Here is a 24,105-nt window from a genome sequence, read left to right as displayed (position 1 = left end):
TAAATGTTGTGACCAGTGCGCATGGGTTATCAAGGGAGTAGTTCCGGAAAAGTGTTTGCTAGGTCATCTCATTGTCTCTGTCACTGTATTTGTGGGCAGAGCTTTGGCCGATGGCAGGTGGCGAAAGAAAAGATTGGCATGTTAGGACGAAGAACAAAGCAAGAAGGGGTAATTGCATTGTTTCATGTGCTCAGCCCAGGAGCAATGCTAATGCAGGGAGAAGGATACAAGCCAGAAGGATCCAACTCAAAGATGTAGCTGCAGTGAGCCCATGGGGCAGTGTAGGGCAGAGTAAGTGAAGGGCCTGCGCCCGAGAGCAGATTGCAAGTAACAGGAATTGAGAAGGTGACTAGAACGCGTCCAGAGGGCTCTAAGCAGCTCTAATAGGGGGCTTTGTTTTAAAGGCTCATTGATTCAGTGAGAGAAGAGAGAACAAAGGGCATTTATCTAAGCTAGTTTTCTCATTGCGGCCCAGCCCTCCCCTGAATATGCGTTTCACAGGAAAGGCCTGTAGCCAGATGATGATGAGTTGCTGTTGTTGTTCTGGTTTTATCTGCGTTAACGTGACCTTTTCTTTGGCAGAAGCTCCAAGTCGAAACACTGTGGAACCTGCAACAAGTGTGTTTGTGGCTTTGACCATCACTGCAAATGGCTCAATAACTGCGTGGGGGAGAGGAACTATTGGTAAGGGTCCAGCACTCTGACGGCAGGGCAAAGCCATCCAGGAAGTACTAGTACAGGATTTCTCAGCCTTCCTCACAGCTTGGCCCAATTGATACTCAGCTTCCCAAACCTACCCTAGACTGAGATTGCAAACTTCTGGGAACTCATTCTCAGTGCAAGAGGAGAGCCAGAAGAATTGAAGCCATCTTAGGTTAGGATAGATTACTGCTTGTGGCACCCAGACAAGGGGAGTCGGTCACGATGCTCCTGCTCTAGACTTGGACTCAAGGGCGTCATTAGTACATCTGCTCCAAACCTCTGCTCCGTGCTTAAACCTCTTGTAAGCAACTGATCCTGATGCAATAGTGCCCCAGCTGTGATCAGCAGAGGTCCTTAGGCACGATCACCTCTTCATTAGAGGGAAGGAGCTGCTGGCCTGGTCTCACCCTTTCCCCAAGGCCCAGAATAGCCAGGTGTGCTGCAAAGACCACCTGGTTGAATGAACACTGGTGCCAGGACTGAGGCAGATGGGATGTGCCTGGCAGGAAAGCGTGATGGAGATTTTCTAAGGCACAAGGGAGGTACCCAACTCTCACTGACTTTTAGTCGGCAATGGCTACCTATATGCTCCTTGTGTCTTTAAAAATCTCCCTCTGATGTGATAGGGCCACGAGATTGGTGATCGGATAATGTGTGATAGGGGGAAAAGCCTGGTGTTTTGGATGATTTGTGGATTGTATGTGTGATGCTCTTGTAATTTTAAATGTATGTCGAGGGTACTTTACCCTAGACATGATGCATCTTTCAAATCAAAATCAAATGTTCATAATTGCTTTTGTCTGTAGTGTTAGGAAATATTTATTGGAATCGTACAGGTATCCCTAAAAGTTCTGAGGCTTGTTTCAGGGGTTGATCTGGTGGTTATTCTAACACCTCTGTTCTGCTTTAAGATGGGGCAGTGACAGTTATGTAGGAATATTTGCCCTGTTTTAGATCAGAAAATGTTTTGTGACCCTTCCCAAAGGACGGGAGGGAATTATTCAAGTAGGCTTGGGCAGAAATGCCGAGCTTGGTCAGGAGTTTAAAGCATTCTGCTTTCTCACGCTTGTCCCCAGGCACTCGTGCCAATCTGTGATGCTCTGCAAGGGGCAGCAGCAGGGAAAGCAGAAAAAACACGTGGTGGTTGTCTGCTGTGAGTTCACTGAAGGCCAGGGACTCGCGGAGCAGCCAGAGTAGGAGCGTGTTGGGGAGGCCGAAGGAAAAGCAATGGGACTTCTTTCAGTAATCTGTCTAGGGAACTGGTATCTGTGTTTTCCAGCCACAGAACTGAATGTATCATTTCAAAAGGACTAAAAGACCTTTAGCGTTGTGGGGCAGATTGTCTATCCCATTCAGCTCCCTTTGTGCATAAATAGAGTAAAGAGAGTGCAAACTACCCACAGCTCTCCTGCTGAGATCTCTGTGGGCATACAGCTGGCCAAGATAGCTCCTTCCGGTCTCCCAACAGTTCCTGGTGCAGTTGGCAGGAGGGGCAGTAACTGATGCACGTTGAGCTCTGGTTGGTCTCAGCATATAGACTTTCTTTATGGCAGCATTTCCCAAAGTGTGGTCTGCAGCCTAGTACTGGTCCTTAGGAAAAAAAATACTGGTCCTGAGAAAAATTACTGTGCACGATCCTATTAATTTGTGTGACGACGTAGCAGCATCCCGCACTGCCGCGTGCAGCGGCACAGCCCTCTTGAGAGAGAGCCTGCTGCCACGGCATCTCTGCTGGGCATGCTCCCGGGCGGCAGTGCTAGCTCCAGCAGGCGCTAGGACCCAGGGAGAAGGCCGGGTGCCGTGCGCATCGACGCAGAACACCCAGCACCAGACGCAGCCAGGGGAGCCAGTGCTGGCTGATAAAGCGGCCAGGATTGGGGCCAGGAGAGGGGGCGGAACAACCCGCTGAACAAGTAGGGCCAGTGACACAATTCATTTGCATATTCATCATTTGCTAAATGAATATGCAAAAATTCAAATAAATGTTACCAGTCCTCCAAAAGTTTGTGAATGGATTTACTGGTCCCCAGTATCAAAAAGATTGGGAACCACTGCTTTATGGCACAGCTGAGAGCTAGTATGAGGTAGGCCAGTGCAGAGGCTGTGCTGGGGCTGAGGCAGAGAATCAGGAAGCTGTAACTGGGGATTGTTTCTGAGCTTCTCCTTTTCCTCACTTCTGGGTTGCAGGTGGTGGATATGTGAGGGAGGGTGACCATCCTGTGCTCAGTGCAGGAAATGGAACAGCCAAAGCTAGTCTCTGACCTCGTGAAGCAGTAGATAGGGACTAGTAGCCTGGTGCCCAGGGAGAGGAGAGCAGCTGCTCAGAATGGCTTCTGGGACCATAAGGAGAGTAGGGGCAAGTTTAGAGCCCTACCAAATTCACAGGCCATTTTGATCAATTTCATGGGTGTGAGTGGGGTCAGGTTTACATTTTCAGATGTTTACACCTGAATTATCAGGGTGTTGTAACTCGTGTGTCCCAACCCAGGAGGTGGTCTGATCTCCCCCTCCCCATCCCCCAGCAGCCTTGCAGGGGAAAGGCAAGTCCTGTCCCTCCCTAACTTGGCAAGGATTCCCCCAGGAGCAGGGGAACATTGGACCCAACTCCACAAGCTGCAGGAACCTCTGAGGCTGCTGCCCCGGACTGGAGGTTCCTGTAGCAGTGGGAGGCACTTGGCAGTGGTTCTGCCCCCTGACTAGCGTACTCTCAGCAGCAAGGGGGGAATCAGATTTCACAGGGAAGGGTGAATTTGATGTCCGGGACATGTTTTTCAGTCATGAAACTGGTAGGGCTCTGCTTATCTAGCACCATCCCTAACGGTATCGGAGCACCACTCAACTTCTGCCATATACGCAAAGCAGTTCCCGGTCTCTGTCTTTTCCCTCCGGTCAGTAGAGCTTGGGCTTTATAAGTTGGCCTGCATGAGGTTTTACTGAAGGAGTTTTGCATTTTGCTCTGAGGATGCTGAGGCCCATTATGCTTCCTTGGCAGGCTCTTTCTGAACAGCGTGGTGTCTGCCATCCTCGGCCTTCTCCTCCTGCTGCTCATTGCATTCTATGTCTTTGTGGAGTTCTTCACTAACCCCATGATGTTGCGCACCAACCAGCACTTTGAAGGTATCTGGCCACACTCTGGATGGATGATGCGTCCCATCCACGCATCAGCTATAATGCTTGGGCTTCAGCTGTTCACTGAGTTCCGACTCCTCTGGTCCCTCACATGCAAGAGCAATCTCCAGCTCTCTATCCTGCTTCAAACTATTATGTGACTACAACCATCTCTATGACCCAGTAGTTCCCTCCACCACCCAATGACTTTGCCCTCCAAGGGGGTTCTTAGTCAGCCTGCAAGGTCCAGAGACATTCTGGGTCTTCGGGACAGCAGCTTTTGTTAGCTTTTCTTTAATGTCTGACACTGTTTCCCTCCCGTTCCTTTGTTTTCATTCCTTTATCTTTTACTGCCCATCTTCGTTCTCTGGCCTAGTCACCTTCTGTCTCCACCAATTAACTCCTTACTTTCTGGGCTGACCGCTTCTCCGCCCCACACCTGTCCCCACCACTGAGACTTGTTAACTCTACCTCCCTACCGTGTGCTGTTTCTGTGCTTTCATTTCATGTGTTGTGTTTCTCTTTTTCAGTTGTAAAGAACCACACGGACATCTGGTTTGTGTTTCTACCGGCAGCTCCCATCGAGACCCAAGCTCCAGCCATTTTGATCTTAGCTGGGATGCTCATTCTTCTGGGCCTGCTGACTGTGATCCTGTTAGGCCACCTGCTGATCTTTCACATCTATCTTAGTAGGTATCGAATTCCTGCCGCACTGCACGGGCCCCTCACTTCTCTCTTCACTTCATGCCTTGCACCCATTGGCCTTTCACCCGCACCTCACACGCAAATTGTGCAAGAACATCAAGGAAAGAGCAGAGGTTTTGGTCATACTGTGGCTTTCCTGCCTCTTCCTAAGCTTGTGCTTTAGCCCTGCCTTCTGCAGGATGAATAGAAAAAATCCTCGCCTCTTACTCCTTTTTTCGCAGTTTTTCTCTACTGTAAGTGTGATTCTTTTGGTGCAGTTCAGAATCTAGCAGGGAGAAAAAGCTCTGGTTGTAATGAGAGAGCACAGCACAGCACCTATTGGTCCCTCCGGCTTGCAGGTCTGTACATGAATATTCATGATATCTTGGAGATCCAGATTAGTCCTGGAGTTCTTCTGTGGTAGAACAACTCTGTGTAGCTCAGAGCCATTGGCTAAGGGATTCTAAGGCTCAGCTGTGCCTAAATTCTCTCTAGGCATCATCATTGCTCCATCTTTCTTTGGGTGGATGGAGAACTACCTACGGTACCTCTCTGAAAGGAGGGATTGAAGCCACTAATGAATAAACTCCCACCGCTGCCAGGTTCCCCCAGGTGGGTGAGCAGGACTTGTGATTAATAGCCTCAGAGGCAACTGATAGATCTAACAAAAAGAGCACAGACCCTTGTTTTTCCCATGGAGATCACCAGCCAAGGATACTAATTCTCTCAGTGCTCTACTCAGCTTTGAGTTCAGCTGAGCTCCGAGTTACCCTGCTGCAGCCATTTCAATAGTCTTCTCTAGAACCACCTCACAAAGAGGGTTTCAGACTGGGCAGCAGCCCCTGAGTCCTTACTTCAAGGGATGGCTTCTTGAATTTAAGGCTGGAAGGAGGCACTATGCTCTCTAACTAAACAGTTAACAGTTTGGAGGCTGTTGGTTCCTGTAACAACACAGGGCTTTTATTCACATAACAGTAACTGACTCTCTTGCTGACTTTCAGCCTTTTTTCCCATTAGGAAGCTCTACTTCTTGGGTGTAGTCCCTGATGATCACTGTGCAAATGGCACAGTGTTTGCCCAAAGTGAGACTGGAGACAGAGGTAGAGGGAAGCACAGTGGAGGGGCTTCTCATTGGCTCTCTCATATGCTGCCTCATCCCAGAGGTGCCTTCAGTTTAAAAGTGTCGGTGGCATTGAAAGCCTCTCTGAGCACCCTTTCATCAGTTTCTGCCAACCGTGAAGCGGACAAGCTTTTGCCTGTCATGAGCCGAAAGATCTGTCTTGCAGTTGTCAGTGGGAGCAGAGCGGAAGGGAAGAGGAGTCGAACCATACTGGAATAACAGTCACTGGCTGCATCAGAGAAAGATCCTTATGACTAGGATCTATTTAGCTAAGTGTAATCCCAATAGCTATGTGGCTATTGTATGATACCCGGCTTCCACACGGTGGTGCTGTTTCATTGCGATTAGCACCATGGACGTACAAGGTTAGCGGGGACTGCACCTAACCAGCCTGCCAAGATGCAGGATTTGTGTCTAAATCATCCAGCTCAGATGGCTCTCTAGCCTCCTTCTGAAACCTCCAATGAAGGAGCTTTCACACCCTCCTAGGCGGTCTGTTTCCTTGCCCTATGGTTCTTCAATTAGGACATTTTTCCTGAGATTTCATCTAAATTTGCTGTGCTGTAGTTTGACCCATTGCTTCTTGTCCTGCCCTCTGTGGCAAGAGAGGACAACTTCTCTTCATCTTTTTTATGATAGCCTTTCAAGTATTTGAAGATGGCTCTTGTGTCTCCTTTTTTTCCAAACTAAGCATACCAAGTTTCCTCAGCCTTTGCTCATCTGGCTTGTATTCCATCCATTTGACCTTTGTTGCTCACCCCTGGATCCTTTCCACTTTCTCCACATCCTTTCTATACCTTGGTGACTAAAACTGATCACAAAATTCCAGCTCAGGCCTAACCAGCACAGAGTAGGGCGGTATTGTCCCCTCCCAGGACTCGCATGCTCTGCTGCTGCTAATGTAACCCAAAATTGCATTTGCTTTTTTTGCAACAGCATCACACGCTGTCTCACACCGAGGGTATGATTCACCATAGCTCCCAGATCCTTCTCACCAGTGCTGCTGCCAAGCCAGTCATTCCCCATTCCATGTTTGTCCATTTGATTTTTCTTCCCTAAGGTGCTATGCTTACATTTGTTGAATTTCACCTTGGAGAATTAGGCTATAAACAACTTATCAAGAGCCTTCTGGATTTTAGTTCTGTCCTCCAACGTATTGGTAATCCCCTCAACTTTGTGTCCTTTCCAGATTTAAACAACGGCTGACTTAGAACCTCTCTTGAGACCTCCCTCCGCTCTGACATCATTCCATTAATAGTTACTCTTTGTCTGTGGTGGTTTAACCAATTATGTGTCCATGTAATGGTGGTTCTGCTAAGCCTGCATTTCTCCAGCTTAGTTATCAAGAGGTCATGTGGGACTGTGTCAAAGGTTTAGCAAAACTGCAGATATATTATGTCCACCAAACCATTTACCCTGTCAAAGGTGGACATCAAGCTGGTTTGGCATGATTTGCTCTTAGTCAATCCATGCTGGTTGCTAGTGATTACCCCTTCATCCTCCAGGGATTTGCAAAGCAAATGTTTTGTACATTGCTCTAGACCTGTGGTCTCCATGGCCAAGATCACTTTTTTTAATTTAAGGGCATTTCAAGATCTACCCTACCCTTTCCCTGATGCTCATGTCATCCCTCTTCCCCCCCGCCCCCCAGTCACTCACTCTCACCCACCCTCACTCGCTGTCACCAAGCTGGGCAGGGAGTTGGGGTTCATGAGGGAGTGCAGGTTCTGGTTTGGGGGGAAGAGGCTTGTAGTACAGAGGCCGGGGGGCAGTGTGCAAAGCCTCCCCCAGCACCTGGAGCAGAGAGCCACATGGAGCAGCCTGGGACTGCAACAAGCAGGGCACCTGCCTCAGGGCCCTGCAGGGCTGCTGGCCAGAAGGTACCTGGGTAAGCTGCTCCTGGTCAGAGCCTGCCTCTAACATCCCAGCCCCTCTCTCCCCGCAACTCCCAGGTCACCACTCAAACCCTCTGCTCCCCCTTCCTGAGGCCAGAATCTACTCCTGCACCCCCACCCCTGACCCCGCTGCAACCTATTCTCTTACCCCAGGTTAGCACCCAAACTCTGTACCCACCTCCCCTGTCTCCCAGGTCACAACTGCCTCCCAGACCCAGCACTCCCTCCTACAGTCCTCCTCAGGCCAGAATCCTCTCCTGCACCCATACCCCCTCCATAACTGCTCCCCAGTTCTCTGCCCCAGATCACAATCCCCTCCTTCACCCAAACTCCCTCTCAGTCCCCTCACCCTCTCCCTCACCCCAATCTCCTACCCCACGCTCTCTTCTGCACTCATCCTCTGTCCCAGACAAGGCACTTCCTCCATAGAAAAGTGCGAGGAAATACAATTGCCCAAATATTTAAAAGTTATTCTTGTGACCTGTGTCTGCTCTAACAACAGCTGAAGTAAAACAAGGAATATTCCCTGAGAATTGCTGCCTTTTAGTGTCACAGAGAAAATTGGTTTAGATTTGGCTGGGTCACGAGGATTTAAACAAATCTTACTTTGTGCAAATGAAGTAACGTTTTCATAACGATTGTGGTATTTGTACTGGTTCCTGTTTCGTAGACTGTGATGAGTGTGCACGAACACTTAACTAAGCAGCCTAGTAATTATGATGCTCCTAAGGAGAAAGCAGACAGAGTCCCACCTGCTGAAATGTCTTTTTGTTTCCTCTCAGTGTGGAACAAACTCACCACCTATGAGTACATTGTGCAGCAGCGTCCCCGCCAGGAGATGAAAGAGGCCAGCAAACAGCTGGAGTCATACCCTCCACCAGCGAGACCCATTCAGGTACTGAGGGTGCTTTCAGCCTTTCCTTCACCAGTTTCTTTTGTTTGCTGTGGAATGGTGTGCTGCGTTTCAGTGGGAAACCCAGATTCATCCAGAATATCTGCTCACCACGTTAGGCAGGTGCCGAAGGCAGGAGTTTTGAGGTACTTGGGGGAGGACTAGCAGGTCATAATTGAGATGCATTGACAGTGCTCTACAAGGCTCCAGGACTGCACTAGTTTAGAGCAGTGTTTCTCAACCTTTTTTTTATAAAGTACCCCTTTCTTTAAAAAAAAAAAAAAAAAAAAAAAAAAAGGTACCCCCAATACCTACAGTTTTCAGACACACAACATTTTTTCTACCATTGCAACAGCTGAGGACAGCTCCAGTCAGCGCTGGTAGTCCTCACAGTTGCAAGGAGTAAAGGAAGCCTACAGGAGCCTTTGGTCCCATCAGCCCTCAACTGTGAAGATGACACCAAGCTCAGCTTAAAATAAGCTGACTTCAGCTACGTGTTTTACATAGCTGGAGTTATGCACCTTAAGCCAACCTTCCAGGTCTACTGTAGACCTGGCTTCAGGGATCTTTTCAAAACCTGTGCACAGGATGTGTTATAGGCTGTTTCTGAAACATATCTCCATATTTTACAAATCCTTTTGGGTTATCTTATAAATTGGGAGGTTCCTCATCATTTCTTTTGCAAGAAGGCAGTTCTTTGCTTTTCTTACTTAGTTCCTTACAGCTAAATTACCTGTTACGAGGATTAATTTGATGTCTTGTAAGAAATGAATTATTTGACTTCTCTCCATCCTTAATCCATCTGGGGATACAAAACATAGTACATGTTAATGCAAATTAAGATGGTATTTTAATGCATTTGAACAAGAGGCAGAGCTACAATTTTAGGGTCTGGCTCCCACTTTTAGACTTTTGAATGTTTAGCTTCACATTGCATTTGTTGTTGTTTTTTATTTGGTGGTGTGCAGAGTCCATAACTGAAATTTGAGCCCCGTTTGTGTTAGGTGCCATATAAACAGCATAAGAAGAAACATACTCTGCTACAAAGAGCTTACAATTGAAATAGATGAGACAGACAAGTGGAACAGAATATTAAATAATAGCAATGCAAACAGTGTGAAGCATGGCAAATATCAGGTTAATACCATGATATCTATGGGGAAGAAGATAATTATTGTGAGGAAATGAGCTAGATTGAAAGGAAAGGGGAGAAGACGTTGAATTGTTATTTCCAAAATACAGGTCTTTAGGGAGAAAATTCATCTGGAATAAATGTACTTTTGTACTTCATTGAAAAAACGCCGTAAGCTTGTTACATTTGTATGACCAAGATTCTAATACGGTTTTCATAAATAATTGATAAACACGTGCATGTGTATTACATTATATGCCCCCAGAAGAATTCTACGTAGATTTGTTTAAAGTGTAATGCATAGTTATGAAAGGTCTAGGAATACCACTGCTAAAGTCCCGGAAATAGCAGACTCCCGCAGACTTGCACAAATAACTAAGGAAAGGTTATCCTGAGGATGCGACTTCCATCATCTATATGCATATGATAGCACAGAATCACTGAAATTTTGTTCACCCAGGAGGAACCCCTTTTTAAGCCAGGCGTTCGAGCTGATTCTGAGGTGGTTGGATATTTTGATTCAGATTTTTTTGCACTTCAGAGAAATGTCACCTTATTGGGTCTGGTGTACACTGTAAAGCTAAGTCAACATATACCATCCTGTGTCAGCCATGTTATGCATGTGTCTAACTTAAATTTGACTCCCACCGATATAAACACCTTGTTACAAAGACTTAGGCCAGGTCTGCATTAGACCACTGCACTACTTCACTAACAGGTGTAAAAAAGTCACACCCCTGCGCCCACAGTTATCCCCGGTGTAGATAGTGCTATGTCCACAGTAGGTGGAGTATCTCTGCCCTCCTGTCAGCGTGGCTGGCGTCTTCACTGCAGGCGCTACAGCAATGCCACTGTGTTATTGCAGCTTTTGGAGAGCAGACCCCCCCGTAGCGACACCACCTCCCTGAGCAGCTTTGCAGCACCTATGTCAACCCTAATTCTTAAGCACCTTTCCCACAGTGCCAGAGGTTAGTTGCTTGGCCCATGATGGCTGCACACTCTGGGAGTTGACAGGACATACTGGATTTCCTGGGCTTGAGGGAGAAGAGGCTGTGCAGGCACCACTACATCAATATCTATGAGCAGACTGTATGAGGGACACAGGAGAAGGGGTACAACAAACAGTCACGTTCTCAAAGATGCAAGCATTGTGCGTCTTCCCTGACCAGCCCACATGGATAGCGGGGAAGCATCTCCAGTGATACACTGATGCTCACACAACCACAAGAAAGTAGCCCTTTCCGTTGATATACTCTGTGGCCAGCTGGTCTGATGCCATGATAGGAATACGCATGCCATCTGTCGCCCCACCGTCCTATCAGTTCAAATTCATCCACTATGTCTGCACAGTGCCAGGAGTCACAGTCTTGCATCGCAGGGGCAATTAACAAACCCTGCATATTTGCACGGTAATGGCCTCTGCAGTGGATTTTCCGGCTCCCACTGACTGATAGCCTTCTGACACTGCAAGTGTCCACAGAGCAAACACAACTTGCTTCTCTGCTGTGAGGGCAGCTTTCATTCTGCTCTGTTATCTGGGAAGAGCTCCACACACTGATCTGGGGATGTGGCCTTGTGCGTCCAAAACTTCTACAGCTGCCGCTTATCATCTCAAGCCTACATGACAATGCGATCCCACCAGTCAATGCATTTCTTGGGCCCAGAAGCAGCACTCCACCATCTGCAACTGCTTTGTGAATGCCACCCTCAGCCTTGAATTGGTCCCACATGGCTACACACACACACCCTTGCTGCCTCTGTATCAGAGGCAGCAAGTGGGGAGGGAGGTGGGAGCCGGTGCCTGCGGGGAGCTGGCTTTTAATACCTGTGGCTTCCCGCAAGCACTGGCTTTTGTCTGACCTCTGCATGTAAACGTGTAACCACTGAAAAAAAAATTCAGCGGTTACATGTTTACAAAAATAAATGTTTACTACCATCCCTAGTCTCATTGCATGATGCTCTGAGCCAAAGAGGAGATTATGACTGTGTTGTGCAGTATTCGTTATAACACAGTGAGTATTCATCGCATTTACTAGCTGCCAAGTCTGCATCCCTTTGTGTTTGCTCGTCAGCCCTTATGCCTTACTCGGTTCCGCGTGACCATCATGGCTTTTACAAGACTGAAATGAATGAAGTGGATCCTAGAAGGCTTTTTTTCCCCCTTTAGGGAAGTGTTGCTCTGAAAATTCCTGAGCTGTGTACTTGGTTAACCTCATTGGTGTGGCCAGGCTTGTGTTGCAGGTCCCTCATGCATTTGCATTCTGTGGACATGGCAGAGGCTGTTTGCCAAGATTGTGTGATGCAACTGACAATCAATGTTCCTTTTGTCTCAATGGGTAGCTTCTTTGTAGGACAATAGAACGCTTTGTCTAGTGATGAAAGATCACACACATCATCGTGACAAGAAAGCTGTAAGAGAGCCGTATGACCGACACATGTCTTATCCCTTTCTCTGTAACGGGAGAAGATGTCACACTCTGTCACCGAGCAATAACTGTTTGGACAGCAGCCTGTGGGACTGAGCTCAATGTTGAGAAATCCCTTCTTTGGGAACACTGTGCCCCAATCACTCCCTGGAGTTGCCTCGTGTAATGGCTCTTGCTTGAATCTCTTTTCAGCCATATCTCTGACTCTAAAGAGCTAAATCTCTTCTGCCACGTGTCTGCCTTGGTGTGAGATGCAGGAGCAGCCCGACGCAGGCTGCGGCAGTTGGTGCCCCAGGAGGAACGCGCAATCGGCATCTCCACATGCATGGCCGTCAATGGGGTGACATGGGGCGCCCTGTGATGTCATCATTGGGCGCCGTTGAAGGCGGCGTCCTAGGCGACGGCCGAGTTGGCCTATAGTCACGGGCCGCCCCTGGTGAGACGAGTCCCTTGCGCTGGCCTCCTCATTGCCTCACTTGACATATATTCTGCTCACATAGAGCTAGGTAACTGCACACTCCCAAATTGATCTGTTGACTTCAGAAGGTCCATCTCTTTAAATCTATTCAGCCACTTATTTTCAAACTTGTCTTCATATTTGAGAAAACCAGTTCAATCGTTCTCAAGTTGTGAACACATACAGTGGAATTTCTTTCCTTATTTTTCCTTTTCAAAGATCAAATTAAGACCAGAGCACTTTCAAAAATTTGGCGGCTCTGAAGTATTCCAACTGTTGGCTTTCCTTTAGCCATGAATTAAGATGGCACCAGGACTTTAAACATTCAGACCCAAGATTTTCAGTGCCTATAATTTTGGGTACCCAGCTTGGGACTGATTTTCAGGGGTTGGAGGCTCAGAATTTTCTGAAGAGCAAGCCCCTTCAAGATTTCCCAAGATGAGTGTGATGGAATGCATCCTTGTATTCACACCCTGCACACGATTGTAATAATCTTTGTACAACGTTTGCCATGTAAGGAACATTTGGAAACTCTGACCTTGCTGGTAAGTATTGGCCTAATGAAATATATGTAGTCATATTGTATGTGAAGTTATAAGATTGCCATGTATGATGTGAGTAGCACATGTTCCAAGCCTCACAGAACCCATGCAGAAATTGGCAAATGGGTTTACCTAAAGAAAGGAATGTGTGTGTGCCGTAATTTGCATTTAAGCAGTAAACAGAGTCCTCAAGCAGAAAGGGGAAGGGAGAAATCAAAAAGAGACCTGCATGTAAGCCTAAACAAGGGAGAAAAACCAGCAGGGAACATCCTTCCACACAGACTTTTTTACTCCTGGTTCTCAGTTGGAAATGGTTTTCAAGAGGGGGCCTGAAACTTACAAAAGGAGAGGCAGACACCCCGTTGCACCTCTTATCTTCTTCCCTCTTTGCACCTGAGGAGGCAAAAGAAGCAGCCATTGAACTCAGGCGGGGGGATCCTGATGTAGAAGTTCGACCAGGAGTGCTTCTGAAAGCATGTGGGGCACTGAAAAAAAGCGTCATCACGCTACATCTTGTGCTTGGGCTGGTGCAGTGCAGGGTACTGCAAATATAACAAACTGTGATGTTGAGGGTTTCCTGTGATAGACTTAATATATTAATACTGCCGAGGAGACGGCTGGGGGAAATCCGGACCTGGCAGTGTGGTGGAGTTGCTCTGCAGAAGCAACCAAAACTGGAGTGCTCCAGAGTGTGGCTTGGCTGGCAAGTTGAAGTTTCACACAGACACTTAAGGTGTGACTTGCAGGCTGGAAGGCTGTGGGTGGCCCGGGTAGGACCTGCTGCAGCAAGGCAATGGAAGGCACCTCAAGTTGCAGGGCCGGGGTTACGCATCCCCTGTCTGATGTGAATTTTGCCTCGGTACGTCACAGCAGGCAACCACAGTCACAATTCACTTTTAACAATCTTGCCATCATAACTTTAACTCGAGCTTAGTGATTTTCATTACGCTTGTCTTTAAAATCTCCATGGAACCTACAAGCCAACTCAAGTCTGGAGAAAACTGGTTGAGTAGGTGTTCAAGGTTCAGAACAGCTGGGAACAGCATGCTTAAATGAGAGCGCTTCGCCCAGGCGCTCCTGAACTAGGTCTGTCTTCTCTGGTGGCTGGCTTTCAATCTCCATGCTTTTGTAACCGGACCATCTCCATCATGTGGCCAGGCTTATTTATTCATTGGGGCGGTGGGCCGGTTTCATCGCATTAAACAACAGACTCCACTAATAGTCTTGCTGGCTGACTGTGCAGAAAGCCTTCCTTCTGACTTTTGATTAAAGGAACAACCCCTCTCCTTAAGCCTGCTGATGTGTGTGTCCTTCATTCAGGTGGCCATTTTGTCTTGTTAATGTGAATTCTTGCCCTTTTCAGGAGGTGCATTTTTATTCAGGAAGCCTTGGCTACACCAACCCAGAGATACAGGTGGAGGACTCTTCAGCAGTAACAGCAGGCAGAGAGTGAGTACCATGAACGCTAACAGAGGGTTCCCGCCATGGGTGTGTATGAAATTGGTATGGAATTGACACCAAAGTCCCCTCCTGTAGCCCGATGGGGAAAAAATGCTTAGGAGACAAAGGCAGTGACGTGTGCGTTTGAGCATGCTATGCTTTAACCTTCACGCCTCCAGGGGTTCTCTAACTGACTAGGAAAACATCTTTTCTAGAACTCCCTGCCTGCTTTCAAATCGCTGATGGGATCTTTGCTTGTGGTTGTGAAAAATTCTGGGCAGCATGACTGAAAACCAGGATGCTAAGCTTTGTCCTCTGATTGTGGGTGCATCTGCCTGTGAGGTACATGGCAGCTGGGCAGGCGTGTCTGAGAACATGACTGTTGTGGGAGCACCTTCAGATCGAAGCAGGCAGCAGACTGCCTTACTATGAAAAGGGCTCTGCTGTTCTGAGAGTTTGGCACTCCACTCGCTCTACCTTTTTAACTGTCCTTGGGCACCGTTTCATGAAACCCCTGCAGTACAGCATATAATATACCGACAGGAAACCACCTGGTTAGGAAGCAGTGAACTTTACCGTTTGGCAAGTTAATATAAAGTCATGATGAAAATATTCTTTAATCCTGCCCTAGGGATCAACTGTCAGAGGAGATTTCTTCTCTAAGTACCTTTCGGTGAAACCAAGGGCTTTTATCCTTCCATTATGCATTTTGACGCGGTTGGAACCCCTCCATACCTTCTGGCTGTTCTCTCCGAATGCTGGCTCCTGAGGAGACGGCCATGACCTGTCAGAGCTCAGGCCTGGGACCAAGAACTCCTGCATTCTGGTCTTGGTTCTGATGCTCATTCATTCTGTGCCCTTAGACAAGGACTTGGCCTTTCTACATCGGTCTCCCTACCTGTAAATTGTTGGTAATAGTCACCTGCCTCACAGGGGTGTCAGGCCAGTTAATAAGCTAGTGTTTGTGTGATGCTTTGGAGGCAGAAACTGCTGTCTGAGAGCGAAGTGCTCTTATTCCACGTGGCGGGGCAGAATCCTGATTTCTATGACTGAGGTGCTTTTGCTTCTTTGTGCCTAATACATTTCCCCACAGCGCCTGCAGGTATTTCAGGGTCGATAACTAGTAAAACTGTCTTGAATTCCAGCTGAATGTGTATACCTAGGGAAGGGGTTGGTGCAGGCAGGGGAGCAGTGAAGGGATGGTGTTAATCTAAGCAGAAGGAGATGTGTGTCTAGGGAACCTGTTCTGTTATGCTCCCCCTCAACCTCTCTCTTCATTCAGGACTACAGCATCAGGCCAGGCCATCCAGGGAAGGGATAGAGAGGAGAGGAAAAAAAGTACAGAGAGGAATGTATGCCACCGATTTTTATGCAGTTAGGACAGTAGGAAAAGCCAGAATTGGACAACTGGAAACACTCTATCCCAGGTATAACCCTCCTCTGAAACACAAGTACCAGCATCAACCAACTGTTCCCCTGCTGGAGGGATATGAACCAGGGCCACATGCCTTGGCATCTTCTCCCTTAGTGCACACGAGATGCCTTTTGTTTTACTCCAGCAGGGTCTAGAGGGGACAGTGAGAGCACAACACAAAGTGCGCACCCCCGGACACTGGCCTCGCACCAGAGTAGATGAGCCTTTATTTTAGTGTCATGGTAGAGTAGGGCAAATGGAGCTTTCCTGGTGTTTCGGTCACAATGCAGCGATCTCTGGGATTTAAGTAGTGCTCAGATTGCAGGGCAGTAACACCAGCACATGAGAACCAGCCCGTCTCTTTTGTTGGGGAGAGGGCACATGAGGGTCCTCACCCCAAGGCCTTCAAGAGCTAAAATGTGGCAGTCTCTCTGTAGCACTTCAGGATGTTTTACCAGCCAATACGACGTCTTCAGCCATGTACTGTGCTCGTATCATATTCTCACTGGCTAAACAGTCTGGCTCAGCTTGTGAGGCTTTGCATGAGAGACTCCAAAGAAAATTCAAATGCTGCAGGAAAGATGGGGATTTTATAGGCTGACGTCTTCCTGGTGAAACAGCACTGACTCAGTGCTCTTGTGGGTGATTGCTTCAGTCAGTCAGATTTCAGACTTATCCATACTCCCTCCCAGAGCACTACGTGCTCGTGAGACACATTTAAAAACAAGCGACTATAGGAGACGCAGAGTAAAAATCCACCACAGCAAGCGGCCCTTCTTCCTGCATCATTGGGCCAGTCCAGCTATAAACTCCCACTGCACTTTCCCAGAGAGAGAGCCTGCCTTGGAATGCTTCAGCTCCCCCTGATGCTCATTGATATACATGGGCTTTGCAGTGTGCCTGGAAGGTCATTCCGACCCTTTCAGACTCATGCTACGGAAAAGAGAACTCTGCCAGCCCCTTTCCTGATGAGGGAGATTTGAGCTCTGATTTCTCTGCAGATTGCAGCTCTGGCAGTATGGCATGAGAGAAAGATGCTCTCTTAAGAATACAGATCCCAAGCTAGTCAGGGATTACACATCAAAACCAACAGCTTAAATGCCACCTGGAAACCAGTAGGCAGCCAGATAACATGCCCTGTCCCATTTACAAGCAGGTGGTTGCTTTCAGCACCAGTTGAAGTTTCTGGATAGATTGAAGGTGTCGCCTCACGTCCGACACATTGCAGTAATCCAGTCTCACGGTGGCCGAAGCATGGATCTCGGTCGCATGGTGCACAACTGATAAACACGGACTCTCCTGGCCAGGCACAAATGGTGAAACATGTTCCTGGATGCTGCTGTAACGTGACCATCCACCTAAATAACAATCGGGCACCCATCCGCTATCAAAGAGGCAGCGTCAGCCTGGCTGCATCGTCTGGTTACTGCCTGCAGCTGCCAGCATCACCTCCGTCTATGCTAGACTGAGCACCAACCAGCTGGCTCTCACCCTTCCCCCAAGGCTCTTAGCTAGCCCTCCCATGGGCAGGTTGAACAGGAGAGGGAACAAGATAGGTAGCCCCACACAACAGTGTCCATGGGGGAGGAGCTGTTGGAACACCCTGTGAGGAAGGAACCCAGCCAAGCTGTTTCGAGACACATGGGCATCAAAGAGTTAACTGTTCTGTAAGAGATCTGCAATAGCTTGTGTGTTCTCTGTGTGTTTTAGCCTGTCAAAGTCCTGTGCCCACGACGACGACCTCGAGCTCAACTCTTCTGAGCACCCAGCTCCTCAGCCCACGCTCCACACGCAGGTAAATGGGAGACTCGCTATTGACTTTCTACATTTCTGTGCTTGTACCGCGTCCCCATGTCTCTCTCACGCACAGCGCCCCCTATGATCGCATGATCCATACACAGGGCTCCTCCTGGCTTCTCATCTTGTGCTTGCGCTCAGGGGACATCTGCACCACTGTAGCGTAGATGACATTCTCCTCCCCACCCCCTGAGCAATACAGCTAGGTCGAGCTAACTGTCTAGTGCAGACCAGCCCACAGAGACAAACGGCCTCAGCCCCTCACTTCCCCCTCACACGGATATGCTCTCCGGTTCCCTCACGCTGTGCATGTGAACACTCACATACACACATCACCTCGTTAATTTCACAAAGAACACACCCCACCCCTAGTAATCCAACACATACAGCCCACTGTCACATCACACACGTCCCCAGAGGCAATGCACACAGCAAGTGCCCTCTCCCACTGTTTCACTTCCACACAACTCGGGCAATACAGAGCACTCCAGTGGCTGTCCAGCTGCTCCCAGTGTGAAAAAGGCAGGAACCTTCCCTCTGCTGCAGGCTTGGGGCTTCCCAGTGCGCGTAGAGTTTGGTCACCTGGGCCCATGCGCAGCTGCTCTTCAGTCTTGATCTGGTGGCAAATTGCTACATAGTGCGATGCTCTCTGCTCTCCGTCAGGGCTGATGGCCAATTGTTCCTCATTGCTTTTGGCACCCTTTGTCGCTTGTGTAGGCCAAACCCGCTGCACTCAGTTGGCGTTGCTAGAATCGCTCCCCCACCCCTGCAATCCTCTTCCTACCAGCCCTCTCTTTTACAAGGGATCCCTGACTGCCCCCCCATCTCATTCGGTCAGGGATGCTGTGTTCCCTCCCTTCCCCTATACGGGGTTCCCTTAATCTCCACTCCCAACAGGGGTTGCGTGCACCCTTCATTTTCTGCTCCCCCATTTCCAGGATTCCCTCATTCTCCCTGTGGCAGGGGCTGTGTGTAGATCCTCTTTCCCATCTCCCCCCCCCCCCATACCCCACATTTCCTCTTCCTCTCGCCACCATCTCTTTCCCACTGTTTCCACCTTTCCCCCTCTTGCCATGGGCTCTGTGTGGTCCCCTTTCCCTGATTCCTCATTCTCTCCCATAGCAGAGGCTCTGCATGTGTCCCTATTCGCCTCCTTTCCTCCCATGCCACCGCTCCCCCTTCTTCCGGTCCAGGCTCCCTAATCTCCCTCCTGGAGGTTTTGTGTCTTCCTCCCTATTTTCCCTCCTGCTCATTCTTCCCACCAGGTAGTGGATCTGTATGCCCCGTAATGATAACTGGGCCCTGGTAGATCTCCCTTGTTGTGAGACTAATGGTGGAAAAGTGGATAACGTTTTATAAAATGTCCAATAGCCAGTAGTTGCAACTGTTGACGGGGGAAAGGGGCAAAAGATTAAAGGAATTAGTCCAAACAAAAAGGCCTCATGATGTAACTCAAGAGTCATTCCTGGTAAGCCAGAGAAGTGTGCAACCGGACATCAGTGAAGTCTCAGCAATTAGGTCTAATTGGTGAACTAAATAAGGAAGGATGGGCTATTCCATGGCATGATCTCTTCTGGAGTCCTTAAAAAAGAGGCGTTGGCAGTAGAAGAGGGATGGTTGTGCGCGCTGGCTGACCGAAAGACAAGGGAACGGGAAAGTGAGCCTGCCCCTCTTAAGCCTCCAGAACACCTCTGAGCCTTCCCTTGTGACTCCTGAGAGATGTCGTGCCCTGACTGGCACGACCCTGGTGCCACCACTAATGGCTCCAGTTTAATCCCACAGACCATCTAGGGTATGGGACTTGGTCACTGCGCCACCTTTGTGCAGCTGTTCCCTTTCGCATCTTATTTTTTCTTCCCTCTCTTGCTCTCCTTTTGCTGGGGGTGTAATGAGAGGTGTAGCCTCCTAAACCATATGTTTGCAATATGGCTGTAAGTCCACGACCACGAAGGCAACTAAATCAATGCCCTGAACAGACTGATGCTGCTATGAGTTTGCCAGGTCTCGGCATGGCTATTAAAACTGTGTGCAGGGCCTGCACAAGATTTGCAAGTAAAAGTCCACAGCAGTCAGAAGCTGAATTTTTTATCTTTGCTGTCTCTTTTCTCTCCCTTGTCTGCGTGGGCGTGTCTGGTTTTGTCTTCTAGGAAATTAGATTGGATTTTAACAACGGCTTCAGACCGTCTCCACTAACTTCTTGTCTTATCCTCCAAAAGTTCCTACCGTCATGACACCATCTAAGAGACTCACAGATCGGAGGATTCCTTCTTAGAACTCCCTCCAGAGAAAGGGAAGGGAACTAAGTGTTGTTAAAATGAAGGCCTGACTTAAAACGTCACATTTCAAATGCTTGAACTGGTTTCCCTTCTTTCTACAGTAAAAGATTAAAATGATTTTAATGGTATTTGCGCCATAGTCTTAAGCAAGCTGAGGTCTCTGGCTGACAACCCCCAAATCTTGTTAACACTTTGTAACATTAGACAGTGATTGAGTTACATTCACACCTTTGACTCTTTGGGCTCATATATTCCATCAAAATTAACACAACACTCTCATTCTCTCCTCTCCCTACAGCAGAGTTCTCACTTTCCCCTCCTGGCAGGGGCCTATCTATCTCTCATGCTAATGGCATTTACTTACACACACACACACACACACACACACACACACACACACACACACACACACACACACACACACACACACACACACACACACACACACACACACACACACACACACACACACACACACACACACACACACACACACACACCTTTCAAACATTCTCCCCCATGCCCCTTTCCCCCCTCCCCCACCAGTTATCTTTCTGTGCAAGTGGGAAGTCATCCAGGATTTCAACATGTTAAACTCTGTTAGGCGGATAGGCAGAGCTGAAATGAGAGCTCGTTAGAGGGTGTCATTAATCTGATGTTTGATCTATAAAGAGCTGAAGAGTTGTTGAGGCCATGGCTGTGTTAAAAGCTAGCATTGGCTTCATGTGTCCTGTTTTTCCCCTTCCAGTTTCCCCCCAAAATCAGTAGGGCTCTCGCCAGTAATCCCTAGAAACATCTGCAATTTTGGAAATGATCAGCAATTAAATACCGTCAGGTTGAGCAAGCTTGGCCCATCATTTGTGTGAATCTGAGGAAATTTCTATTTCAGTCTCTCTTGTATTTTCCACATTGATGTAGGAAGTGTCTCTCTTCTCTGTGCCGTTGTGCAGTCGGTTGTTCTGGGTATGCCTTGTGCTTTGTGTCTCCTACTTCCCTCTAGTTTATGATCCCTCAAAGACCTTCACCTACCCTGCGCCTCATATGCCATCTCCGCACGGGGACCTCCCTTCCCCCACATACTGCCAGACAAATTCTTCACCATCTGTGCAGTCCAGATGCTACAATTCCTGCCTCTCATAGTATGCCCTGTTGTCTCCCAGCACTCCACACTGGGACAGCCCTACACTCTAAAGAGAAACCCTTTATAAAACTGATTTGAAAACCAAAGGAAGTCAAGCAGAGATGGTAGTTATAAAAGCTGTCAGAGCCGCATCTTTGAGCGAATGAGCTGGTCTCCCTTCATCTGAGCTTCTTGTGTTCACAGCAGCAGAGGAAGAGGAAGAAGAAAAAGGTGCGTAAGGTTCTATCCTCAGTCGTGGAGGATAGATCCAAGACAAACAGCCAGCCCAGGCGCCCTCTCCCAGTTCCCCAACCAGGTGAGTGGGCTTCAGTAGGCCCCTCTCTTCCAGCTGCCTTTACGGGGCAGTCAGTGTGCCCTAGAGAGCCCCTCCCCAGCACCAGAACCTCTGAGAGCTCCTTGTTGGAGCCCCACAACCAGGAGAATTAGGGAATGATCAGGGAAACGTTAGAAAAACGGGAAAGGAAAGCCAAAGTGAAGAAGACAACTCCCTGGCGGGGGCCGGGCAGAGAAGATGGGGAATTACCAAATATCCTAGGGCAGCTAGTTCCAAATCGAGCTCTGTGGAGAGCTGGTGTGTCACGTGCCGCCAGTTTGCACTTGGTTGTAACGCCTTCCTCAGGTGTCGAGGCTCATTAGTGGCAGCAAAGCGGGAGGAGCTGGGAACTACTCGGAAGAGGCAGCCCGATTCCTTTGGAGCAGAGGAGAAAGGAATGCTTAGGGGAAAGGGAATGAGATGGCCGAGTGGCATGTGTACAGAGGGGAAGCTGGACTGAGTGGCAGGAAGCATGTGCCGGGGCGGGGAGGAAGCGGAGGATGCAGCGAAGCGCGAAAGCTGAAGGTGTGCTGAGCTTCGGGAGGGACAAACCGCTTTTCACGCCGACGATGGTTCAGGCGATCGCGTGTTAGAGCAGCGTTGCCTGGGCCTCTCCCCAGGGCTGCCCTCACAAGGACATGCAGAGGAGATCCCTCCAAACAGAGAACAGCAGCAAGGACAAGAGACCCCACCGTCCCTTGCCCCGGACCTTGTGTAATAGGAGGGTGGGCGCGCTCGGTGTATTACTGAGAGTTGTGGGCCTGTTTGCACCAGGTTGTGCACGAGTGCGTATGGGCCACTCAGCCCCTTTTTACCTCCGTTCTCCTGGGCCTGGGAACAACTGTCTGGGAATAAGGGAAACCCCAGTCTCTTCTGATGCAATTTTCCTTTCTTTCCAGCTTCCGAATTTTCAGCCATGGCTGCCATCTCCTCATCCTCCCACAGCCTTCAACTCCCTCTGCCAGCTTTTCCTCACAGAGCCACGATGTCTGCAAGCGGCACTGGCCATGTCCAGGCAGCTGGGCCGCCTGTTGAATACCACTCAGAGTCTGCAGAATCCATGGATGAGATCCCTGTGGCCCAGAGCCGTCTGGGGAGCGCTGCCCCTGCGGGAGCTTCCAACCAAGGCCTTAACTGCTTTCACCATCATCCCTTGTCCACAGCCCAGGCCAGAAGTGATGGGGAGGAGAATCTATATCCTGGGCACCTGGAGGAAAGGAAAAGCTGCCCGAGAGCCAGTGATGAGGAGCAAGAGCTGGAACTGACCTGTAAGGTGCCAGCTGTGTTTGTGAGCCAGAGTAGTGGTGAACCTCCAGTCCAGCCTGGTGACCCAGCATCCAAGGCCCATCACAAGAAGTGCACCAGCAAACAACATGTGGACGAACAGGACCCACACTTGTGGGACACGAGGACAGACACAAGAGCCGCGTAGGCACGCGCCCACTAAAGCTTTCTTTCCGGGGTTTTGCCTTCGAGGGAAGGGAAGGAAGGTTACTCGCTCGACAAATAAGTTTGTGCCCAAAGATGTGGGTGTGATGGTAGCAACTCTGCTTCCTCCCCGTGACCCTAGGGGAGCAGCGGGTTCCCTGGGGGCATAGACAGTAATATTGGGACTTTAGGTGTTTCCCAGTGTGCTGGGGAGCCCACACCCAAACTGTGGTCACCACCAGACTGCAGTGAGACATTTACTGCAGCCCCCTCCCCGCTCGGAGGCGAGAGGTACCACAGTGGCAAGCCAGAGAATTCTTCTTACACACCATGGGGCACTGTGGGAAACTGCTTCCTCTAGGCCAAGGGACATTTCTCTCCAGCTGGAACTTGCACTGACTCCACCAACATCTTGTCCTCCTGGAACGTTGCTCTCCGTTACTGTTGTTAGATGGTCTGTGTGTGACAGAGCTGCGCTGAGCCCCGGTGGCTGAGGGTTGCTTTCTCACCATCTCTGAGTGTGGCTTATCTTGCAAAGCAGGTGAATTAGGACGGCTTGGTCCCTCAGGGATGGATGAGCCATAGGTGCCAGCCACTGAAACGAGCATGCTTAAAGCCCCAGCAGGTGACTCCTACGACTTCGGTCCAGAAGGCAACTTTCTTCTTGAGCTGCCCAGTAGTAACCAGGGTCTTTGAGTATGGTGGGCCCCACACGTGAGTGTGTGAGCAGTGCCTGGAGGTCAACAGTGACAACTCCACCTGATAGCAGGGGTAGAGCCATCAGTCCACTGATGTCCGTTTAGCTCTCACGTCTACCGTTGTCTGTATCTCTCAGCTAGGTGCAATTCTCCTTGCACAGCCTCTGGGTGTGGCAGGATGAGAAGGCCGAATGCCCCCATTGGCCCGGAAAGCTGGGGAATTCTCTCAGACAGCAGCCATTGAATCAAACCCATTCCTTCATGCGTCGTCCTCTCGCCGCGATAGTCTCCATCTTTGTTGTGTGGAGCCCCATAATCGGCTCTGTCCACAATAAAATTTTCTATGACCTTTGCCGACCGTTTTCCATCTGCGCTGCAGCCGCTGTTTGTGCCCCGGCCCTGGCTGTTCGGTGGTGCGCAGGGGATTAAGAAGTGTAGAGGCAGTGAGAACACCTGCACGGCGCCTCGCTGGCGCTCAGCAAACAGTGCTCTTTCCCTGGGGCTAGGGAGGCAGCTCCCTTCTCCAGTGGATCACACGACTTGGCTGGTGCTGGAGGCCAATGAACATGGCATGGGACGAGGCAGGACACGGTGAGCAGCGCCAGGCCCCGTGGTCCCTTCACCCCCCAGCTGTGGTGCA

The 24,105-nt window shown here is 49.2% G+C and overlaps 1 protein-coding gene across 4 annotated transcripts in view; it reads left to right on the top strand.

The window, feature by feature from the left end:
• The window catches only part of ZDHHC1 (zDHHC palmitoyltransferase 1), a 35,421-nt gene extending 11,604 nt beyond the window's left edge, over nucleotides 1–23,817 (top strand). The window contains exons 4-11 of one of the 4 annotated variants that reach the window (XM_089781404.1): nucleotides 586–684; nucleotides 3,695–3,819; nucleotides 4,341–4,499; nucleotides 8,292–8,404; nucleotides 14,322–14,407; nucleotides 17,523–17,607; nucleotides 21,210–21,321; nucleotides 22,239–23,817. In XM_089781404.1, the coding sequence (XP_089637530.1) occupies nucleotides 586–684; nucleotides 3,695–3,819; nucleotides 4,341–4,499; nucleotides 8,292–8,404; nucleotides 14,322–14,407; nucleotides 17,523–17,607; nucleotides 21,210–21,321; nucleotides 22,239–22,771 (1,312 nt within the window). In that variant the 3' untranslated portion in view covers nucleotides 22,772–23,817. Of the gene's footprint in view, nucleotides 1–582; nucleotides 685–3,694; nucleotides 3,820–4,340; nucleotides 4,500–8,291; nucleotides 8,405–14,321; nucleotides 14,408–17,522; nucleotides 17,608–21,209; nucleotides 21,322–22,238 lie in introns of all 4 variants that reach the window. The other 3 variants (XM_075940488.2, XM_075940490.2, XM_075940489.2) reach the window with 3 other exon arrangements.
• The last annotated feature ends 288 nt before the right edge of the window (nucleotides 23,818–24,105 follow it).

The sequence above is a fragment of the Pelodiscus sinensis genome, chromosome 12 (genome assembly GCF_052426305.1).
Source record: "Pelodiscus sinensis isolate ZL-2025 chromosome 12, ASM5242630v1, whole genome shotgun sequence".
Lineage (NCBI taxonomy): Eukaryota > Metazoa > Chordata > Testudines > Trionychidae > Pelodiscus > Pelodiscus sinensis.
Note: the sequence above shows the minus strand (reverse complement) of the source record. Positions and strands in the feature narration are given on the sequence as shown.